This window comes from Symphalangus syndactylus, chromosome 5 (assembly GCF_028878055.3).
Source record: "Symphalangus syndactylus isolate Jambi chromosome 5, NHGRI_mSymSyn1-v2.1_pri, whole genome shotgun sequence".
Classification (NCBI taxonomy): Eukaryota; Metazoa; Chordata; class Mammalia; order Primates; family Hylobatidae; genus Symphalangus; species Symphalangus syndactylus.
The window spans coordinates 153,059,372-153,077,992 of NC_072427.2; the positions used below are offsets into that span (position 1 = coordinate 153,059,372).

Sequence of the window (18,621 nt, forward strand, 5' to 3'; positions counted from 1 at the left end):
ACCAGCAGCATACATGTGTACACACATACACCAGCAACACAAATGTACACACACACCAGCACACACGTGTACACATGCACACATCAGTGGCACACGTACACACACACATCAGCAACACACATGTACATATGCACACACTAGCAGCACACATGTACACACCAGCAACATACAGGTGTACACACACACCAGTGGCACACGTGTACACACACCAGCAGCACATGTGTACACACACATACCAGCAGCACACACGTGTACACACACCGGCAACACACGTGTACACATGCACCCACCAGCAGCACACATGTGTACACACACCAGCAACACACATGTGTACATATGCACACAACAGCAGCACACACATACACACACACCAGCAACATGTGCATACACACATACCAGCAACACACATGTATATACACACACCAGCGGCTGGCATGCAGAACAGCTTCGCCTCGTGTTCCTCCAGTGCCCTTGAATCCCTGCACCCTGGATTTCAGGAACACAGGGCTAGAGTACTCTGTGACGTGCTCTTACACTCTCTTTCTCTCTCTCCCCCTCACATTTTTGTCCAGCAGAAGGAGTCAGTCTATTAAAGGAGAAGATTGCTCTGATACCTCTTTACTCCCAGCCTCATCTTCCAGACCTCTCGCTCTCTCTTTCTGTTAATAGAATTCACAGACCCCCTCCCAACCCCCTACACCCCTTCTCTCTTCTTTTTACTTCAGCCTTAAAAGGTGACCTCAAAGTTCATTTGAGTAAGTTGTAGCTTGACTAGACTCACCCTTCAGCAGATAACAATTATAAACTCTGAACAAAATACAAAAAACAAAAATGGAAAGGCACTTGGAAGTGACCAAAAGCAGGCAGCAACAACTCTTGAATCCAGAGAACTGCATTGGGTGCGATACGCGTTTCGATGGCTCTTTTTCCCAAAGGGCACCCCCCAGTCTGTCTGGAGCGCAACAGCTAGAATTCAAGCAGAAGGCTGCAGTTGTCACCGTGAAGTGTCAGAGAACAGAATTTGCATTTCCAGAGTGTCTGGAAATGAGGAGGGCTAGCCCAGAAGCAGCGAGCCGCAGGGAGGCTAGACCCCAAATCTGTTTACAAACTCCCCTCAAATTCCTGGCTGACTCCTGAGCCCTGCAAACAGGGGAGCCTCGAAGCGCCCCAGTGGAATGCAACACTGGAAAGCCGAAAGCAGGATTCCAGAGCAGGATCTCAACACGGGATCTCAGCTCTTGCACATGTAGTAGGGACAGTTTGGAGTGTGAGTCACACAGGTGGAGGGGCTTGGTAAACACCTCAGGATTTCCTTTGAAAGCACAGAAGAACTATACCTTAGGAGTAAAGACTGTCCCAAGGCCAAGAGATTCACCCTAGGCCTAAAGACAAAGCTGAGACAGGCCCACCCAAACAAAATGTGAATTGAAGCCTCTACATGCTCAGTTCTTATCAGCCCATCATTTAACTACTGCTTCATATAAAAACACTCTTCAAAGGAAGGCAAGAGTATCTACAGCCTACCCCTCAAATATCCAGTATATAATAAAAATTGTTATGACCCAGCTGTTAGAATGACTTTAGTGCAGACATTGTAACTGTGTAAAGGAAAAGATGTTCATAATGAGGGAATAGATGGAGAATCTCAGCGGAGAAATGGTTAGGACTTGGTCAAAGAACAGAGCCCCTATGAGTGATATGAACGTAGGATTTTATTGTAGGGATTAGACCTTACGAAATTGTGGGAGCTGGTGATGAAATCTATGGAAAGCTGGTGTCTGCATCCAGTGGTGAGCTCGAAGTCATTGTAGGTCAGCAGGACCAGCAGTTGGGAAGGAAAGCTGGATGAGATGTGGAAGAAAGCAAGAACGAACTGGAACTCAAGAGGAAAAACAGGAATCCGTGAAAACAAACTGAAACCCACATCTGTCACTCACCAACTCTATCCATAAGGATGGCAGATGACCTGCAGACGGAGCCAGTGCCCTCCACAAGGGGCTGCATCCTCACCAGGTTAGATCTCAGGGAAACTGAAGGAGGAGAGCCAGCAGCAGCAGGTGGCTTTGAATCTGGCTGTGGCCCATGCCAAGAAAGCACGGCAGTAGGTTACAGCAAAGAGTGGCAGAGCCTAGTATTCTGTGCGGACTTCAATGTGCAAAACGGCTACTGCTGCACTTCCGTCTGCAAATCTCACACACGTTTCTCTTTGGCTAACCCTGACTTGAAACTACACTGGGCATTGAGTCTGGAAGTGTAGTTCCAGCTTAGCTAATTTGACACAGTACAAAATCATTATAAAAACCAAACAGGAATTTTTTTCTTGCTTTAGACTTGCTTTTTGATTGTGTATATTTAAGGTGCACAACGTGATAGGCAGTCGTCCCTCAGCATCCATGGGGATTGGACCAGGACACCCCAAAGACACCAAAATCCATGGATGCCCCAGGCCCTTCTATTAAATGGTGTAGATTTATGTGTAATCTACACAGTCTTCCCTAATACATTAAATCATCTCCAGATTACTTATAAAACCTAATACAGTGTAAATGCTATGTAGATAGCTACACTGTATTGTTTAAGGGATAATGACAAGAAAAAGTCTGTACATATTCTGTACAGATGCAACTATCCTTTTTTCTGGAATACTTTTTGATCCACAATTGATCGAATCCAGGGATGTGGAACCTGTGGATATGGAGGGCCAACTGTGCTTAACCTTGATATACAAAGTGAAGAGGTGACTACAGTCAAGCAAAGTAGCATACCCATCATCTCACATAGTTACCTTTGCTTTAGCGTATGTGTGGCAAGTTCACCTAAACTCTATGCTCTTGGCCAGTTTCCAGTATACAATACAATACAACACAATGAACTCTAGTCCTTATGTTGTACGTTAGAGCTCTAGCCTTAGTCATCCTAGATAACCGCAACTTGATACCCTTTGACCAACATTTTCTCATTCCCTGCCTCCCACTGTGCCTTCCCCTGCCGCTAGTAATCACCATTTTTCTCTGTTTCTATGTATTCCATTTTTATTTTAGATTCCACATATAAGTGAGATCACGCAGCATTTTTTTCTGTGTCTGGCTGATTTCACTTAGCATAATGTCCTCTAGGTTCATCCATGTTGTAGCAAATGGCAGAATCTCCTTCTTTGTTAACGCTGAATAATATTCCTTTGTGTTTATATGCACCACAATTTATTTATGCATCCATCAACAGATACTTCAGTTGTTTCAATATCTTGGCTATCAATGGTGCAATGAACATGGAAGTGCAGATATCTTTATGAGGTGGTGATGTCCTTTCCCTTGGGTATATGCCTGGAAGTCGGACTCCTGGGTCACATGGCAGTTCTACTTTTCATTTCTTTTAGGGGCCTCCATATTGTTTTCCACAGTGGTTGCACCAACCTACATTCCCACCAACAGTATACAAAGGTTCCCGTTTCTTCACACCCTTGTCTACACTTATTTCTTGTCTTTTTGGTAAAAGCCATCCTAAGAGGTATGAGGTGGCATCTCATTGTGGTTTGGGTTTGCATTTCTCTGATGATCAGTGATGTTAAGCAGCTTTTCATATACCTGTTGGCCATTTTATGTCTCCTTTTGAGAAAGGTCTATTCAGGTCCATATTTAAATCAGATTATTTGGATGTGTGGGGTGTTATTTTTATTTTATTTATTTTTTGCTGTTGAGTTGTGTGGGTTCCTTATATATCTTGGATATTATAAAATATTTGCAAACCATATATTTTATAAGATTTTTATGTCCCTTATAAAATGTGCAAATATTTTCTCCCAATCCATAGGTTGCCATTTCATTTTATTGATTGTTTGCTATGCAGAAGGTTTCTAGCCACTTTCTATTTTAGCTTTTGTTTCTTATGCTTCCAAATGAGAACTTTAAAACCAAAAAGTACCATATCTGAAATGAAAGCTTTACTGGATGGGCTTACCAGCAGGTTGTAGAATAAAGGGACAGTGAAGTTAAAGATGGATCAGTAGAAATTATCCAATTTAAAAAACAGGGGGATAATGGGGAAAAAGAGAAAGAAACAGAACTTCAGCCACCTGTGAGATGGTGTCAAGTGGTCTAATTACATGTTCTTGGAGCCCTAGAAGGAAAGGAGAAAAACTCAAGCAGAAAAAAGCATATTTGAAAAACTGATTGTCAAAAATGTCCTGAATTTGATATAAACCAGCAATCTACAGATCCAAGAATCTCAGCAAACCCCAAGCAGGATAAAAAGACAAAGAGAACCACACCTGGGTACTTCATAGTTCAGCTACTAAAATTCAAAGGTAAGAGAAAATCTTCAAAAAAGCTAAAGGAAAAAAGATGCATTACATAAAGGGAAACAATAAGACTGCTGTATATAAGAACCAACAAAGTAACATCGTTAAAGTACCAAGAGAAGAAAAAACTGTCAGCTCAAATTTCTGTAGAAAGAGAAAATACAGTTCAAAAATAAGGATCATGTCTTCAATAAGGACATTTTCAGGCCGGGGCAGTAGCTCACACCTTTGGGTGTGAGCGCTTCCAGCGCTTTGGGAGGCCAAGGTAGGAGGATCACTTGAGCCCAGGAGTTCGTGACCAGCCTGGACAACATAGGGAGACCCCATCTCTACAAAAAAATACAAAAAAAAAAAAAATTAGCCAGGTGTGGTGGCATGCACTTGTAGTCCCAGCTACTCAGGAGACTGAGGCAGGAGAATCACCTGAGTCCAGGAGGTTGAGGCTGCAGTGAGCTGTGATCATGCCACTGCACTCCAGCTTGGGCAACAGAGTGAGAGTATGTCTCCAAAAAAAAAAAAAAAAGACATTTTCAGATAAAAGGAAACAGAGATTTCATTACTATCAAGACCAGCAGCAAAAATGCTTCAGAAAATTCTTTAGGCTGAAATAAAGTGACATCAACTGGAGGTCTACAGGAGAGAATCAACCATACTGGAAATGATAAATAACATGGGTTCATAAAAGACTATATTTTATTTATTCTCTTAATTTCTAAAAAAGACAACTGACTATTTAAAGCAAAAGTTTTGATGTTGCATTGTGGGGTTTGTAATATATGTAAGTGTAAATTATATGGCAACAATAGCACGTAGCAGAGTTATCTCAAAAATTTAAAGTTAATTTGACATTGAAAAAATTAATCAGTCAGTGCAATTTATTACATTAACAGAATAAAAAAGAAAAGATAGAGGGTAATCTCAATAGATGCTAAAAGAGCATTTGACAAAATTTAACTAAGAACAGAAAGAAACTTCTTTCTTCTGATGAAAGGCATCTATGAAAAACCTGCAGCTAACTTTTGATGGTAAAATATTGAACACTCTTACCCTAAAATTGAGAACAAGGCAAGGAGGACTTCTCACCACTTCTATTCAGCCTTGCACTGTAGGTCCAAGCCACTGCAGTAAGGCAAGAAAACAAAATAAAATGCACAAAGACAAGGAATGAAGAAGTAAACTGCCTTTGTTCATGGACAAAATTATTGTTTCTGTAGAACATCCCAAGAATCTACAAAACAAACACTAGAACTAATAGGTAAGTTTAGCAAGTTCACAGAACACAATTTTATAAAAATTAATTTTGTTTGCATATATAGCAGCAAACAGAAAATGGAATATTTTTGGTCCAGGAACGCCACTGTCCTTCGGGCCAGTGCCCCACAACCGCCTCCCCGCCCCCGGCTCCCCACACCCCAGCTCCACTCGCCGCCTGCCGCCGGGGCTGCCTCGGGTGGAGCCCCCGGCTGCCCCTGGTGCTGCTGCTGCTGGTCCTCGTGCATGGTGCATCCGCAGTGGATGCGGTGAAAAAGGGCAACGGGACAGCCTGCATAATGGCCAGCATCTCCGCCGCCTTCTCGATGAACTATGACTCTAAGAGTGGCTCTAAGAACGTGACCTTTGACCTGCCATCCAATGCAGAAGTGCTTGGCAGTGGCTCTTGTGGTAAAGAGAACACTTCCGACCCCAGGCTCGTGATTGGTTTTGGAGGAAGACAGACACGACCTTCCATTTCACAAGAAATGCAACACGTGACAGCGTCCAGCTCATGAGTTTTGTTTGCAACTTGTCGGACACACACCTTTTCCTCAGTGCAAGCTCCAAGGAAATCAAGACTGTGGAATCTCTACCAGCTATCAAGGCACCCAGGTCCGCATGAACAGCGAGACCGTCAGGCTCCGCGGTACCCCATCCAGGCCTAGATTTCCAACAGCAGCTTCAGCAAAGGAGAGACGCGCCGTGAGCAAGACGCGCCTTCCCCGCCACGGCGCCAAGAGCCCCTTCTCCCCTCCGTGGACAGGTACAGCGTGAGCGGCACCCACGGGACCTGCCTGCCGGCCAGCGCGGGACTGCGGCTGAACCTCACCCAGAGAGGAGGGACCACAGGACGGTGCCAAGACTGTTCAACATCAACCTGGGCAAGACCTCAGCCAGCGGGAGCGCGGCGCCCAGCTGGAGACCCGGGAGCGGCGCAGCGAGGGCAGCACGGTCCTGGGCTTCCAGTTTGGGATGAATGCAGGTTCTAGCCGGATTTTCCTACGAGGAATGCAGTCGAATACGACTCTTCCTGACGCCGGAGACCCCACTTTTAAAGCTGCCAACGACTCCCTGCGAGCATTGCAGGTAGCGATCGGCAATTCCTACAGCCGGAGCGGAGCGTGTCCGCGGCACGAAGCCGTTTTCAATCAACATATTCCCAGGGTGGGGCCAGGCTTTCAAGGTGGAAGGCAACCAGTTCGGATCTGCGGAGGAGCGACTGCTGGGCGAGAATAATACGCTGATCCCCATCGCCGTCGGCGGCGCCCTCTTGGGACTGGTCCTCCTCGTTCTCATCGCCCACCTTGTCGGCAGGAAGAGGAGTCACCCGCACGGCAGCAGGCACAGAGCTGCAGGGGTCCCTGTTCATCTCCCTGGGCTCGGGGTCCTGAGGCGGAGGCACACTTTCTGGCAAACGTTTCTCAAATGCGCTTCATCAAATGTGATGTTCATCCTGCAGCATTTGCCATACACAGCACAGTAACTATGGAAATGACGGTGTTAATTTTGCTAGCTGGGTTAAATATTTTGCTAACTGGTTAAACATTCGTATTTACCAAAATAGAACTCTAAGGGAGGGTGGGAGTGCCTCTCAAAATTGGCACTGGCTCCATTGTCATTCGACTTTAGAATGTCGAGGGTTGGTTTCCTCATTCTTTGCTGCACTCAAAGGGAACATCTCCGGCCTTCACGCTTAGGAGCCTGAAGGTCGGCTCACTGTTTTACAGTGGCGCGATCTCGGCTCACTGCAAGCTCCGCCTCCCGGGTTCACGCCATTCTCCTGCCTCAGCCTCTCCGAGTAGCTGGGACTACAGGCGCCCGCCACCACGGCCGGCTAATTTTTTGTATTTTTAGTAGAGACGGGGTTTCACCGTGGTCTCGATCTCCTGACCTCGCGATCCGCCCGCCTTGGCCTCCCAAAGTGCTGGGATTACAAGCGTGAGCCACCGCGCCCGGCCAGGTCGGCTCACTGTTAGGCTGCCGTGCTCATGAAATTACAAACAGTAGACAGGGAAAATCCTAAGACAGAAGAACTCCAAAGATAAACGGGCCTGGCCGCCTTTTAAAGATGAGCTGAAGCACTGCAAACATTTATCTTTGGACAGGATGGGCCCGGCCACACACGGCTGGCGGCCTCGTTCCAGCGAAGGCACCTGGTGGTATGTCCTCCCACATTTCCGAAACTCTGCCGCTCAAGGGCTGGCACTTTTTAAAATATGAAAATGAGTGTTTTTTTTTTTTTTGTAAAGTGATTTTCAGTCTTCTGTTGACATTCAGGGTGATCCTGTTTCTGCGCTGTGTACAATATTAGATAGATACTCTCTACTCATGTGTCTGCTGTGGCTTGGGAGGGTTGTACACAGGACCAGCTCACAGAATGCATTGCCTGTAACAATGCTAATGAAAAGTCTCTTTCTTCAAAAAAGCAAGAAAAAAAAAGAAAATGAAATATTTTAAAGCTCCAATGACAATAGCATCAAATAACATAAAATACTTAGGAATAAATTTAACAAACGTATATATGACCTCTTCACTGAAAACTACAAAACATCGCTGAAAGAATATCAAAGAAAAAAGTAAATATAGAAAGATATAATTCTGTTTATGGGTTAAGATCAGTATTGTTAACACATTCATTCTTCCCAAATTGATCTATAGATTAAACGCAATCCGATCAAAATTTGAACAGACTTCTAGAAACAGACAAGCTGGTTCTAAAATTTATGTGAAAATGCAGAGGACCTAGAATAGGCAAAATTATCTTGAAATAGAAGAACAAATTTGGACAATTCACAGTATCTGATTTCAAAACTTACTGTAAAGCTACAATAACCAAGCTGGGTGGTACTGACCAAAGAATAGACAAATGGGTCAATGACCTGAATAGAGAACCCAGAAATAGCCCACACATATATTATCAATTGATTTTTCAATCAAGACGCCTTGGAGTGGCATTGGAGCAAGGCAGTCTTTTCAACAGATGGTCCTAGAACAACTGAATAAATGTATGGAGGAGGGGAAACATTGAGCCATAGCTCACACCACGTACAAAAACTAATCTGATGAATCATAACCCTCAATGTAAAAGCTAAAACTGTAAAGCTTTTACAAGAAAAAATAGGGGAAATCTCAACCTGAGGATATGCAAAGATTTCCTAGACAAAAACACAGAAAGCACTAAACATGAAGTAAAGTTTGATAAACTAGACTTCATTGAAAATAAAAGTTCTGCTCCTCAAAAGGCACCAGTAAGAAAATGAAAAAGCAGACAGACTTGTATCCAAAATACATAAAGAACTCCTACAAAGCAATAACAAAACGACTAAAGCCCAATAAAAAATGCTCAGAATACTGAGCAGACACTTCATAAAGGAAGCTGTGCAAACATGCTCAACATTATTAGTCATCAGTGAAATGCAAATCAAAACTACAAGATGTAGCCGGGCACGGCGGCTCATGCCTCTAATCCCAACACTTTGGGAAGCCGAGGTGGGCAGATCACTTGAGGCCAGGAGTTCAAGACCAGCCTGGCCAACATAACGAAACCCCATCTCTACTAAAAATACAAAAATTAGTTAGGCATGGTGGTGTGTGCCTGTAGTGCCAGCTACTCAAGGGCTAAGGCATGAGAATTGCTTGAACCGGGGAGGCTGAGGCTGCAGTGAGAGCCTGGCGACAGAGTGAGACTGTCAAAAAAAAAAAAGAAAAAAACTGTAAGATTCCAGTTCACCTTCTCTATAGTGGCTAAAATTTAAAAGACTAATAACACCAAATATTGGCAGCGATGTGGAGAAATTGGAACTCTCAGACGTTGCTAATAGGAGTATAAAATGGCAAAACACCCTTGGGAAATTGGCAGTTTTCTTATAAAGGTAAACATACATTTACCATGTGATCCAGATTCCACTCCTAGGTTTTTACCAAGAGAAACGCAAACATATGTCCCAGGATATTTATGGTAGCTTTATTCATTGTAGCCCCAAAGGAGGAACAACCGAAATATACCAAAATATCCATCAATCAGTGAGTGTAGAAGCATACTGGGCTGTGTCCACACACTGGGATACTACTCAGCAGCAGAAAGGAACAAACTACTGGACACACAGCAATATAGACAGACGCTGAAAACATTATTTTGAACAAAAGAAGCCAGACACAATTTTTGTGTGTGTCATACTATAAGAATAGGAAAAACCAATCTATGGTGACAGAATCCAGAGCAGAGTTTGCCTGTGAAGGAGTGGGATGGGATGGACCAGAAGGGGTAGGCAGAGAGACTGGAGAGGCTGTTCTGTGTCTTGACAGGGTGGTAATCACATGGCTGGATACATGTATCGAAGCTAATTAGGTAATACATGTAAGATCTGTGCATTCCACCCTTTTCTTCAATTAAAAAAAAAGATAGGCCAAGCACGGTGGCTCACGCCTGTAACCCCAGCACTTTGGGAGGCCGAGGCAGGCAGATCACCTGAGGTCAGGAGTTTGAGACCAGCCTGGCCAACATGGTGAAACCCCATCTCTACTAATAATACAAAAATTAGCTGGGTGTGGTGGCGCATGCCTGTAATCCCAGCTACTCTGGAGGCTGAGGCAGGAGAATTGCTTGAACCCAGGAGGCGGAGGTTGCAGTGAGTCAAGATCACGCCATTGCACTCCAGCCTCGGTGACAAGAGGGAGACTCCGTCTCAAAAAAAAAAAAAAAGGTAAAAATAAAAAGATGATCTCCAGTTCTGACACTCAAGCCAGCTGCTCCTTGGAGCACAGGGCACCTGACTCCCCCAAGACATCTTCCAGGACATCCCACGACCGCTGCAATAGAGAGAAGCTACAGAGAGGGTCTGACTAGGCAGAGGAGCCGGAGGGCATGGCCAGGGGATGGGTCCAGTTTTGTGAATGGTGCATTCTGATTTGGCATAAAGCCAATTTCCTAGAGAAAGCAAGGCTTTTGTTGCCGTCCTCTTTCTCTGTGTCCCTTCTGACACCTCACTCCAATTTCCAAAATCAAAGAAGGAAAGTCAGAAAGAAGTAAAGGGAATAAGAACAAGTCCTGGGCCAACTACAAAATGTGGCTTTCCCAATGACATGAAATTGTGTGATGGACAGGACAATCCACAGAACCTCAGCACCCCGAATGCACCGTCACGGCAGCCTTGTGCAAGAGAGGCCATGGACAATCCTGATTTACAGATGAGAACACTAAGTGAAGTAACTTGCTCAAGAGCACACAAGTCGAAAGTGGCTGAGCTGGGCTTCAATCCTGGTTCATCTAAGCCCAGCCATGCCCTTAGCCACTTTTGTACTACATGATGCCCTAGTTTATACAAAGTAAACCAAGGCTAAAAGATGGCAGCTCTAAAAGGAAAAGGAAGTTGTGAAAGGGTCCCATGGGCCAGGCATGAATGACAGTGGAGGGAGAATGGTGCACCCCTTCTCCCTGGGCGTCTTTGAGGGCAAGGAGGTTTAAGTGGATTGTGTATGTATACATGGGCTCCAGAAGTTCTTAGCACACACTGACAGCCCCAACCTCAACCCTCTGGGAACCATAGAGTCACAGATTACATCAGCACTGCCCAATATAGCCACTAGCCACATTTGCTAACTAAGTTTAAATTTATGTCAACTAAAATCTGAAAATTCAGTTCCTTGGCCACACATTTCAAGTGCTCAATGCTGCTTAGGGACTATTGTGATGGGCAGTGCAGGTCCAGACCTTGATCCTGAAATCCAGGCCATGCCCCAAAGGGCTGCATTTTGCTGCACCTTGAGAGGATCTGCCTATGGGTGTCACTAGGATGAGGTGCGTAGGGGGTGGTCAGGGAGGAGACAAGAAGGTGGGGGGACTGTACAGTGATGATGAAGACCCCAAGAGCCCTGGGAGGAGGTGGGGGCTGGGGGCCACTCTTCTCTGCGTGAACACTCTTTCCTTATCTACTCTTTCAGAAGCGAGTTCTTTTCCTGACCAATGACTACTTCTTCACGGACATCAGCGACACCCCTTTCAGGTGAGGGACACGGGCTTTATTTGCAGGGGGTGAGGGTTGAACATGAATACCAGCAACTCATATTTAGTTGGCAATTTTGTGGTAATAGCAAAAGACCCAGGTCAGCATTCAGGAAACTTGAGGTCTAGACCTGCTTTGCCAGTGTAGCCTAGAATGCAGGTTCCAGAGCCAAACTGCCTGGACGTGAACCCCGGCTCTACCATTTAGAGGCTGTGTAAGCTTGGTCAAGTGTATGGTCTGTGCTATGCTCCTGTGAGCCCCAGGCAAGCCCCTTCAGATGCTGTTGTTATTTCACTGTTCATCAGTGTCCATCAGCCAAGCTGCCTTAACAGGCCATTTCCCCGAAGGCAGTTAGCCCTGTCTCTGAGAAGAGGCTCTGAGGTCCAGCACTCCCTGCTTTACTGATGCGTCACCTCTGCCTCCTACAACTCTGTTAACAGGCTTTGAGTTTCACTTAACTTCTCTGTGCCTTAGATTTCGATGTGTAAAATGGGGGTAACAATAACAGCTGCTTCTTGGTGATGTTGTGAAGATTAAGTGATATCATCCAGTTAAGATCCTAAAGCAGTGAGAGGATCAAATTGGAAGATCTCAGTTTCCATGCAACTGTAGAAATATTTGGCTCTACGTATTAGGCAGATTAGGAAACAAGCGGCCATTACCTCTGAATTACCTGATTTCTCCATAAAGCCCTGGTTCCCGGCCCTGACTGCTCACTGGAATACGTGAGGAATTATGTGAAGTTGCTACTGCCCAGGCTTCATCCAAAACCATTTTTTTTTTGAGACAGGATCTGACTCTGTCTCCCAGGCTGAAGTGCCGTGGCACAAACAGCTTACTACAGCCTCCACCTCCCGGGCTCAAGCAATCCTCCCACCTCAGCCTCCCGAGCACCTGGGACAGTAGAGGAGTGTGCCACCACACCCCACTAATTTTTTGATTAAAAAAAAATTTTTATAGTTGGGGTCTTGCTGTGTTGCCCAGGCTGGCCAGACCAATTTAATCAGAATTTCTGGGAGTAGAGCCCATACACTTGCATCTTTTAAAGTTCCCCAAGAAAGTCAGATATTCAGCCAAGGCTCAAAACCGATGTTCAGCCAAGGAGAGGAAGGCACAGCAGGACTCACCAGGTGGGAAAAGGAGCTCCTATTTGTGGGACCCCCTGTGAAACAGAGAGACTGTTCTACATTTCAGGGGATGCCTGTGAGGTTCAGGATGTCCCTTGATGAAAATGGGAGCTGAGAGGGCTCTTGGTCTACAGAATGGCCAGGGTCCTGCTTAGGAAGGAAGGCTGTTGGGAAATTGGAAGCACTGCCTCCGTTCTGGAGGGGATGGCTGTGAGGCCAGAGGCAAAGAAGGGGGCCTGAGGAGCATACCACTCATCGTGGGTACAAAAAGCCCATATACCTACTGTTGGTGAGGGCAAGGACGAGGCCCGGGAGACAGGCCGCCATCTGCTGCTGCTGAATGAGTGCGTTCTCTTCTCTCCCCACAGTTTGGGGGTGGTGCTGTCCCGGGGCCACGGAGAATACATCCTTCTGGGGAACACGTCTGTGGAAGAAGGTGGGTCGGTACCAGGGGCTGAGGGACAGTTAAGCAGAAAATAATGGGCTCTCATGGGACACTGGGCAGGGCCAACCCCAACCAGAGCCAGTGTGACAGCCTCCCTGCTCCCAGGATCCAGAGCAACCTCTCAGAACAATGCTGCCAGGTGGAGAGGGGCGTGTGTGTCCCTGGCTCCCGGGGCATGCAGGATCTGTGGGTCAGTTGTCAAACCAGCAGAGCCTGAGGCCTGTCAACCGCACTGCTAGGTTCCGGGAGGCCTTGCTGGACTGGGAGGTCCATCAAGGCGGTATGTTTTTTAAACAAAGCTCAAAGCTGAAATTTCCCTGCCAGGTGACTGCAAAGGTGATGAGAAAGGAGGCCGGAAAGAGGAGGGAAGCCTGTATTCATTTGCTGAGGCTCCCAGCACAAAGTGCCGTAAACATGGTATCCTAAAACAGCAGACATGTATTCCTTCACGGTTCGGGAGGCTGGAAGTCCCAAGTCAGGTGTTGGAAAGGCCGTGCTCCCCACAAAGCCTCCAGGGGAATCCTCGCTCACCTCTTCCAGGTCTAGGAGCCTCAGGTGCTCCTCATCTTGCAGCTGCAACACATCAGTCTCTGCTCCCTGATCCCGTGGCCTTCTCCCCTCAGCTGCCTCTCACTGCCTCCATCATCTCTTCTTATAAGGACACCACTCATATGGGATCAGGGCCAATCTTAGTGATCTCATCTTAATTTGATTACTTCTGCCAAGACCCTATTTCCAAAGAAGGTCACATTCACAGGTCAGGACTTCAACATATCTTTTGGGGGACACAATTCAGCCCATACCCAGAGCTTATGGGATGCGAACCAAAGTGAGATGGCAGAGAACAGCGGTGGAGTCCAGGAGAGAAGAGCCCCACTCACCGCGTCCCTCCTGCCCGTGACTTACTGTGGCCCAATCACCTTAGGAGACCAAAACCTATCTCGGGTCACAGATATCCCAGGAACCCCTGGAAGAGGTGGCCACTTTCTGTTTAACACCCACATACTACCCTCTGCTATCTGCTGAGTACATCTCATCACCCCACCTTCCTGCAACCATCCTGGTCATTGTCACCTCTCTCGTGGACAACCACAGTAGCCTCCAACTGGTCTCCCTGACTCCTTTCTTCTCTGAGCTTCAGCCAGAGGGATCTTCCTAGAAATGCCAAGTCTGCCCACATCACTGCTGATGGGCCTGCTCCTCCTGGCTGCTTTGCTCTGCCCTGGAGTGCCCTCCTATCCCAGCACACTTTGACCCACTCTCAGGCCCCAGCTTAGCTGTCACCTGTCTGGGAGCTGCCCCTGGTAGATCCCCTCTCCTGCACCTCGACTGAGTCAGGCACTAGCTGTGTGCTCACCTGGAAGCTGTGTCTGCCCTTCCACAGCACAGATCCTAGTGCTGGGGCACTCTCCTCTGTTCCCCATCATCCCCTAGTCCTCCACCGTGCCTTCTTCCTTCTTCCTACACATTTCTTCCTCTGCCCAGATATTCCCAGGGTGCACTCCTCCAGGAGACAGAGGGTGCTGTCTTATACCCACTCCTGGGAGTGAGACATTCCAGTGGTCAGGGGCTTGGAATCCCAGAGTCTCCTGGGCTTCTGTGGGCAAGGGAGCTCCCCTTCCAGCTGCTTGCCCTGTGTCTACATCAGAGCAGCAGCCCTGGTGAGGCTCCACAGATGCCCCACTGGCCTTTCTGTCATCCCCTCCCTGGACTTACCCTCAGTGGAGCACCTGTTCATTTCTTAGCTCTGAGTAGGTGCCATGGAGCATCAGCTCTTCGTTCTTTCAGTCAACAGCACATACTGAGCATGAGGTCAGGCTGGCTCTGTGCTAGGTGAGAGGCCACAAAACATACAGGGCCCATCCTGGGGATGAAGCCAATGAAGCCAAAATCACTGGTTTCAAAGTATCACCTGCCTTTGAGGGAGACGCTAGGAGGAACAAGATGCAGCTTCCTCAGGGAGCTGCTGTCTGGCAGAAGCACAAGGTTATTACATGCCCGTAATAACCCAAATCCAACCTGGATGGGGAGGAGGGGCATGAGGTCTGCAAGAGGAGAAAATGCTCCCACTGGCTGGGCAGCTCATTGAAGGCATGGCATTTGCCCCGAACCTTGAAGAAGGGGTAGGATTTGGACATGAAACAATGAGAAGAAAGCATTTCAGGAGGTGGGACCTGTGCAGACTTAGCCATGTTCTGTTGGTTAATCTCCTACTCTGAGCTAAGACCAAGAAAGAACAGACCCCAGTCCCTTCCTTTAGAAACTCACTGGGTGGGTGTTTCTACAATTGGGACACACACCCTCATGGCAGTGGGGGAGCATCACCCTGAATGTGGACTCTGGTTTCAGGCCTGCACGACTTGCTTCACCCAGACCTGGCCCTGGCCAGTGACTGGTAAGTGAGGAGTAAAAAAATGGGAGGGAGACAGGTGGAATATTTTGAGATAACACTGCCTTTCCTGGGTTTCAGGATCTACTGCATCACGGATATTGACCCGGACCACCGGAAGCTCAGCCAGCTAGAGGCCGTGATCCGCTTCCTCACCAGGAAGGACCCAGACCTGGAGTGTGAGTGCTGGCCACCCACTGAGGCGAGCTTTTCCTCTGGGGCCCTGAAGCTCAGGACTTTGCCAGGAGAGGTGGGAAGGCAGGGGGAGGCTGCTGCACAGCCCTATCCCAGTAGCACATGGATGGCTTAGATCGAACAGGGAGATTCCCAAAGAAAAAGGCATAGCCAGCCTTGCCACAGGGCTGAGCTGGTATTTAAGTACCCTTGGAACTGTGGTGACATGTATGGATCCCCAGGTCAGGGACTGGGATCTTTTTCAGCCTCTATCCACCAAGTTCTGTTAAGGGTCAGAAGAAAGCACCATTTAGAGTCTGTCAGCTTTTTCCCTACCACTGTCTAGAAGTGGACCACTGGGCAAATGGCTGCCACTCTTCACCAGAAGTCCTCATCTCCACAAGGGGAGCATTTGGCCAGATGACTCAAAGCCTGTGGGCTGTATTTTCTAAACCAGTTCCTCAGGCTAACCTTGCTCACCTCTTCCAGGTCTAGGAGCCCCAGGTGCTCCTTGTCCTGCAGCTGTGACACTTCATTCCCTGCTCCATGGTCACATGGCCTTCTCACCTGCACTAATGCAAGTGGTGAGCTCATTAGGCCACATCCTCAGCTTGCTCCTCCTCCTTCCTCTTTGGAAGAAAGAGCAGGTCATCCTGTCACATAATTGTCACCCCCATAAGAAGACTGCCTCCCATGCCAACCCAACAGGGCACTTATTTATTCATTTCATCAACAAATCTGTACTGAGTTTGCACCCTGTGTCAGGCCCTGGGGTAGGCATTGGAGCTACAGAGATAACCCAGACAAGGCCGTTGCTCTCATGGAGCTTACATTCTCGTGGAGAAGCCAGGTGATAAGCAAATAAGCCTACATATATAGATATACGTTGTTATAAATTGTGATAAGCGCCATGAACAGGATGCTGTAGGGGAGAGAAATAGGCCTGCTTTAAAGGAGATCCTGCTAAGCCACTTGGGTGGCTCTTTTGTGATACCTCCTCACCAAGGTGAGGAGGATCTCCTTTGGGAGGTGACAAAAATATTTTGGAACTAAATAGAGGTGGTGGTTGTACAACATTGTGAATGTACTAAATGCTACTGACTGAATTGCATACTTTAAACTGGTCAGTTTCATTTTATGTGACTGTACCTCAACAAAGATAAATAAATTTTTTAAATGAGAGAGGAAAAAGAAAGAGCCTCCATGCAAAGACTGGGAAAAAGGACATCCAGATCAAGGGAAACAGCATGTATAGGGGCTCTGAGGCAAGGAGGAGCTTGGCAAGGTCAAATTCACAGAACTGGCCAGGGGCAGTGGCTCACACCTGTAATGCCAGCACTTTGGGAGGCCAAGGTGAGCAGATCACTTGAGGTCAGGAGTTCTAGATCAGCCTGGCCAACATAGTGAAACCTTGCCTCTACAAAAAATATAAAAATTAGCCAGGCATGGTGGTATGCACCTGTGGTCCCAGCTACTTGGGATGCTGAGGCAGGACAATTGCTTAAACCTGGGAGGTGGAGGTTGAAGTGAGCCAAGATCATGTCACTGTACTCCAGCCTGGGCAACAGAATGAGACTCCATCTCAACAACAACAACAAAATTCACATAACTGACCAAAGGCCAAGGTGTCTGGATGATTAAGAAGCAGATGAGGAAGAGTTGAGATGGGGGAGACTGGGAAGATCCAACCTGAGGTCACCGAGGGTCTCCTAAGTTCGTCGGATGTTACAATTGGAAAGAGCCTCAGATATCAAGCTGTTGTACTGACATATTTTTTGGAGTTGAGAAAATGAAGACAGACAGAGGTGAGGCAGCTCCCTCAAGCTCACAGAGATAGTTTTACATGTCCCATAGACACGTTCAGGAAGCACATCTTCTCCCTGAACTTAGGGTGGGAGATTTGTGTTCATGAGCATGGAGGAAGCATGTGGCCTGGTCCCCTGATGTTTTGCACCCAGGTGACGAGGAGCTGGTCCGGGAGGTGCTGTTTGACGCAGTGGTGACAGCCCCCATGGAAGCCTACTGGACAGCGCTGGCCCTCAACATCTCTGAGTAGGTCCAGGTTCCCAGGTTCCCAGGCCCCAACCAGCACCCAGAATCCCCTTGGCTAAGTTGGGACCCCTCTTACCATCTGGCTGGTGGCTCAGGAGAGAACCCATGTCCTGTGGCCTAAGATCAAGTGGAGGTCCCCCTGGGCACTGGACTAAATCCCCACCCCAGGGTAGTCCCATTCCAACAGCTCCTTTCTCTGGGTTGGACTCCAGCCATGAGACTTCATTGGCCAAAATGCCCCTGGCCAAAGAGCAGTTCAAATAGGTTTCCAGCAGGTAAGGTCATGGTGCCAATGAACTTGACCTCGGTTTTCCCAGCCCCTTAGAAATCCTCGCTCCCTTTGCTGGTCTTCTCCTGGTACTGTTGTGTTTAGTGGCCTGGTAGAAAGAAGATGAGTGGCATGTGAGTGTGAGTGTAGGGCATGTGTGTGCCCATGAGTGCTGGGGGGCAGAGTAAGGTATTAATGAGGTTAAGGTCACAGTGGGTCATGCCTTGCTCCTGAATAGGAAGATTCAACATTGTGAAGATGTCAAACCTCCCCTAGACAGTCAATAAATTTTAGCACGTAATTAGATACTAGAAAATTAAAAATTAGTTTTTTAGTGCTATCCTAATAAAAAACACTTAATAAAAAACACCTACAGAATTTTACAGGGGCAGTCTCCTATTGAAAAAAGCAAGATGTGGAATGCTACCATTCTACCTAGTATAGTACGCTACCTTTTCTGTAAAAAGGGGGTGCCATAGTATTTGTGTGGATTATACAGATAACATCTATGATCTATATACTATCTATGCAAGGCTACTCAGGAAACGTTCCTCACTAGCTGTTTCTGGTTGGAAAACGGGTAACTGAAACAGGGATGGAAGGGACACTTTTC

General features: G+C 47.1%; 1 protein-coding gene and 1 pseudogene across 14 annotated transcripts in view; both read left to right on the plus strand.

Moving 5' to 3' along the window:
* CACNA2D4 (calcium voltage-gated channel auxiliary subunit alpha2delta 4) overlaps nt 1-18,621 on the plus strand; it is a 134,815-nt gene that overhangs the window by 55,626 nt on the left and 60,568 nt on the right. For 11 of the 14 annotated variants that reach the window (XR_010120908.1, XR_010120910.1, XR_010120909.1 and 8 more), the window contains 6 exons: nt 11,492-11,553; nt 13,049-13,116; nt 13,450-13,542; nt 15,475-15,520; nt 15,596-15,693; nt 17,647-17,740. Coding sequence is in view for 10 of the 14 variants with exons in the window: in XM_063639856.1 (XP_063495926.1) it covers nt 11,492-11,553; nt 13,049-13,116; nt 13,450-13,542; nt 15,475-15,520; nt 15,596-15,693; nt 17,647-17,740 (461 nt within the window). In the remaining 4 variants the exon portion in view is untranslated. The remainder of the gene's footprint in view (nt 1-11,491; nt 11,554-13,048; nt 13,117-13,449; nt 13,543-15,474; nt 15,521-15,595; nt 15,694-17,646; nt 17,741-18,621) is intronic. The other 3 variants (XM_063639859.1, XM_063639862.1, XM_055281130.2) reach the window with 1 other exon arrangement.
* Nucleotides 1,955-7,821, plus strand: LOC129481964 (lysosome-associated membrane glycoprotein 1-like; annotated as a pseudogene).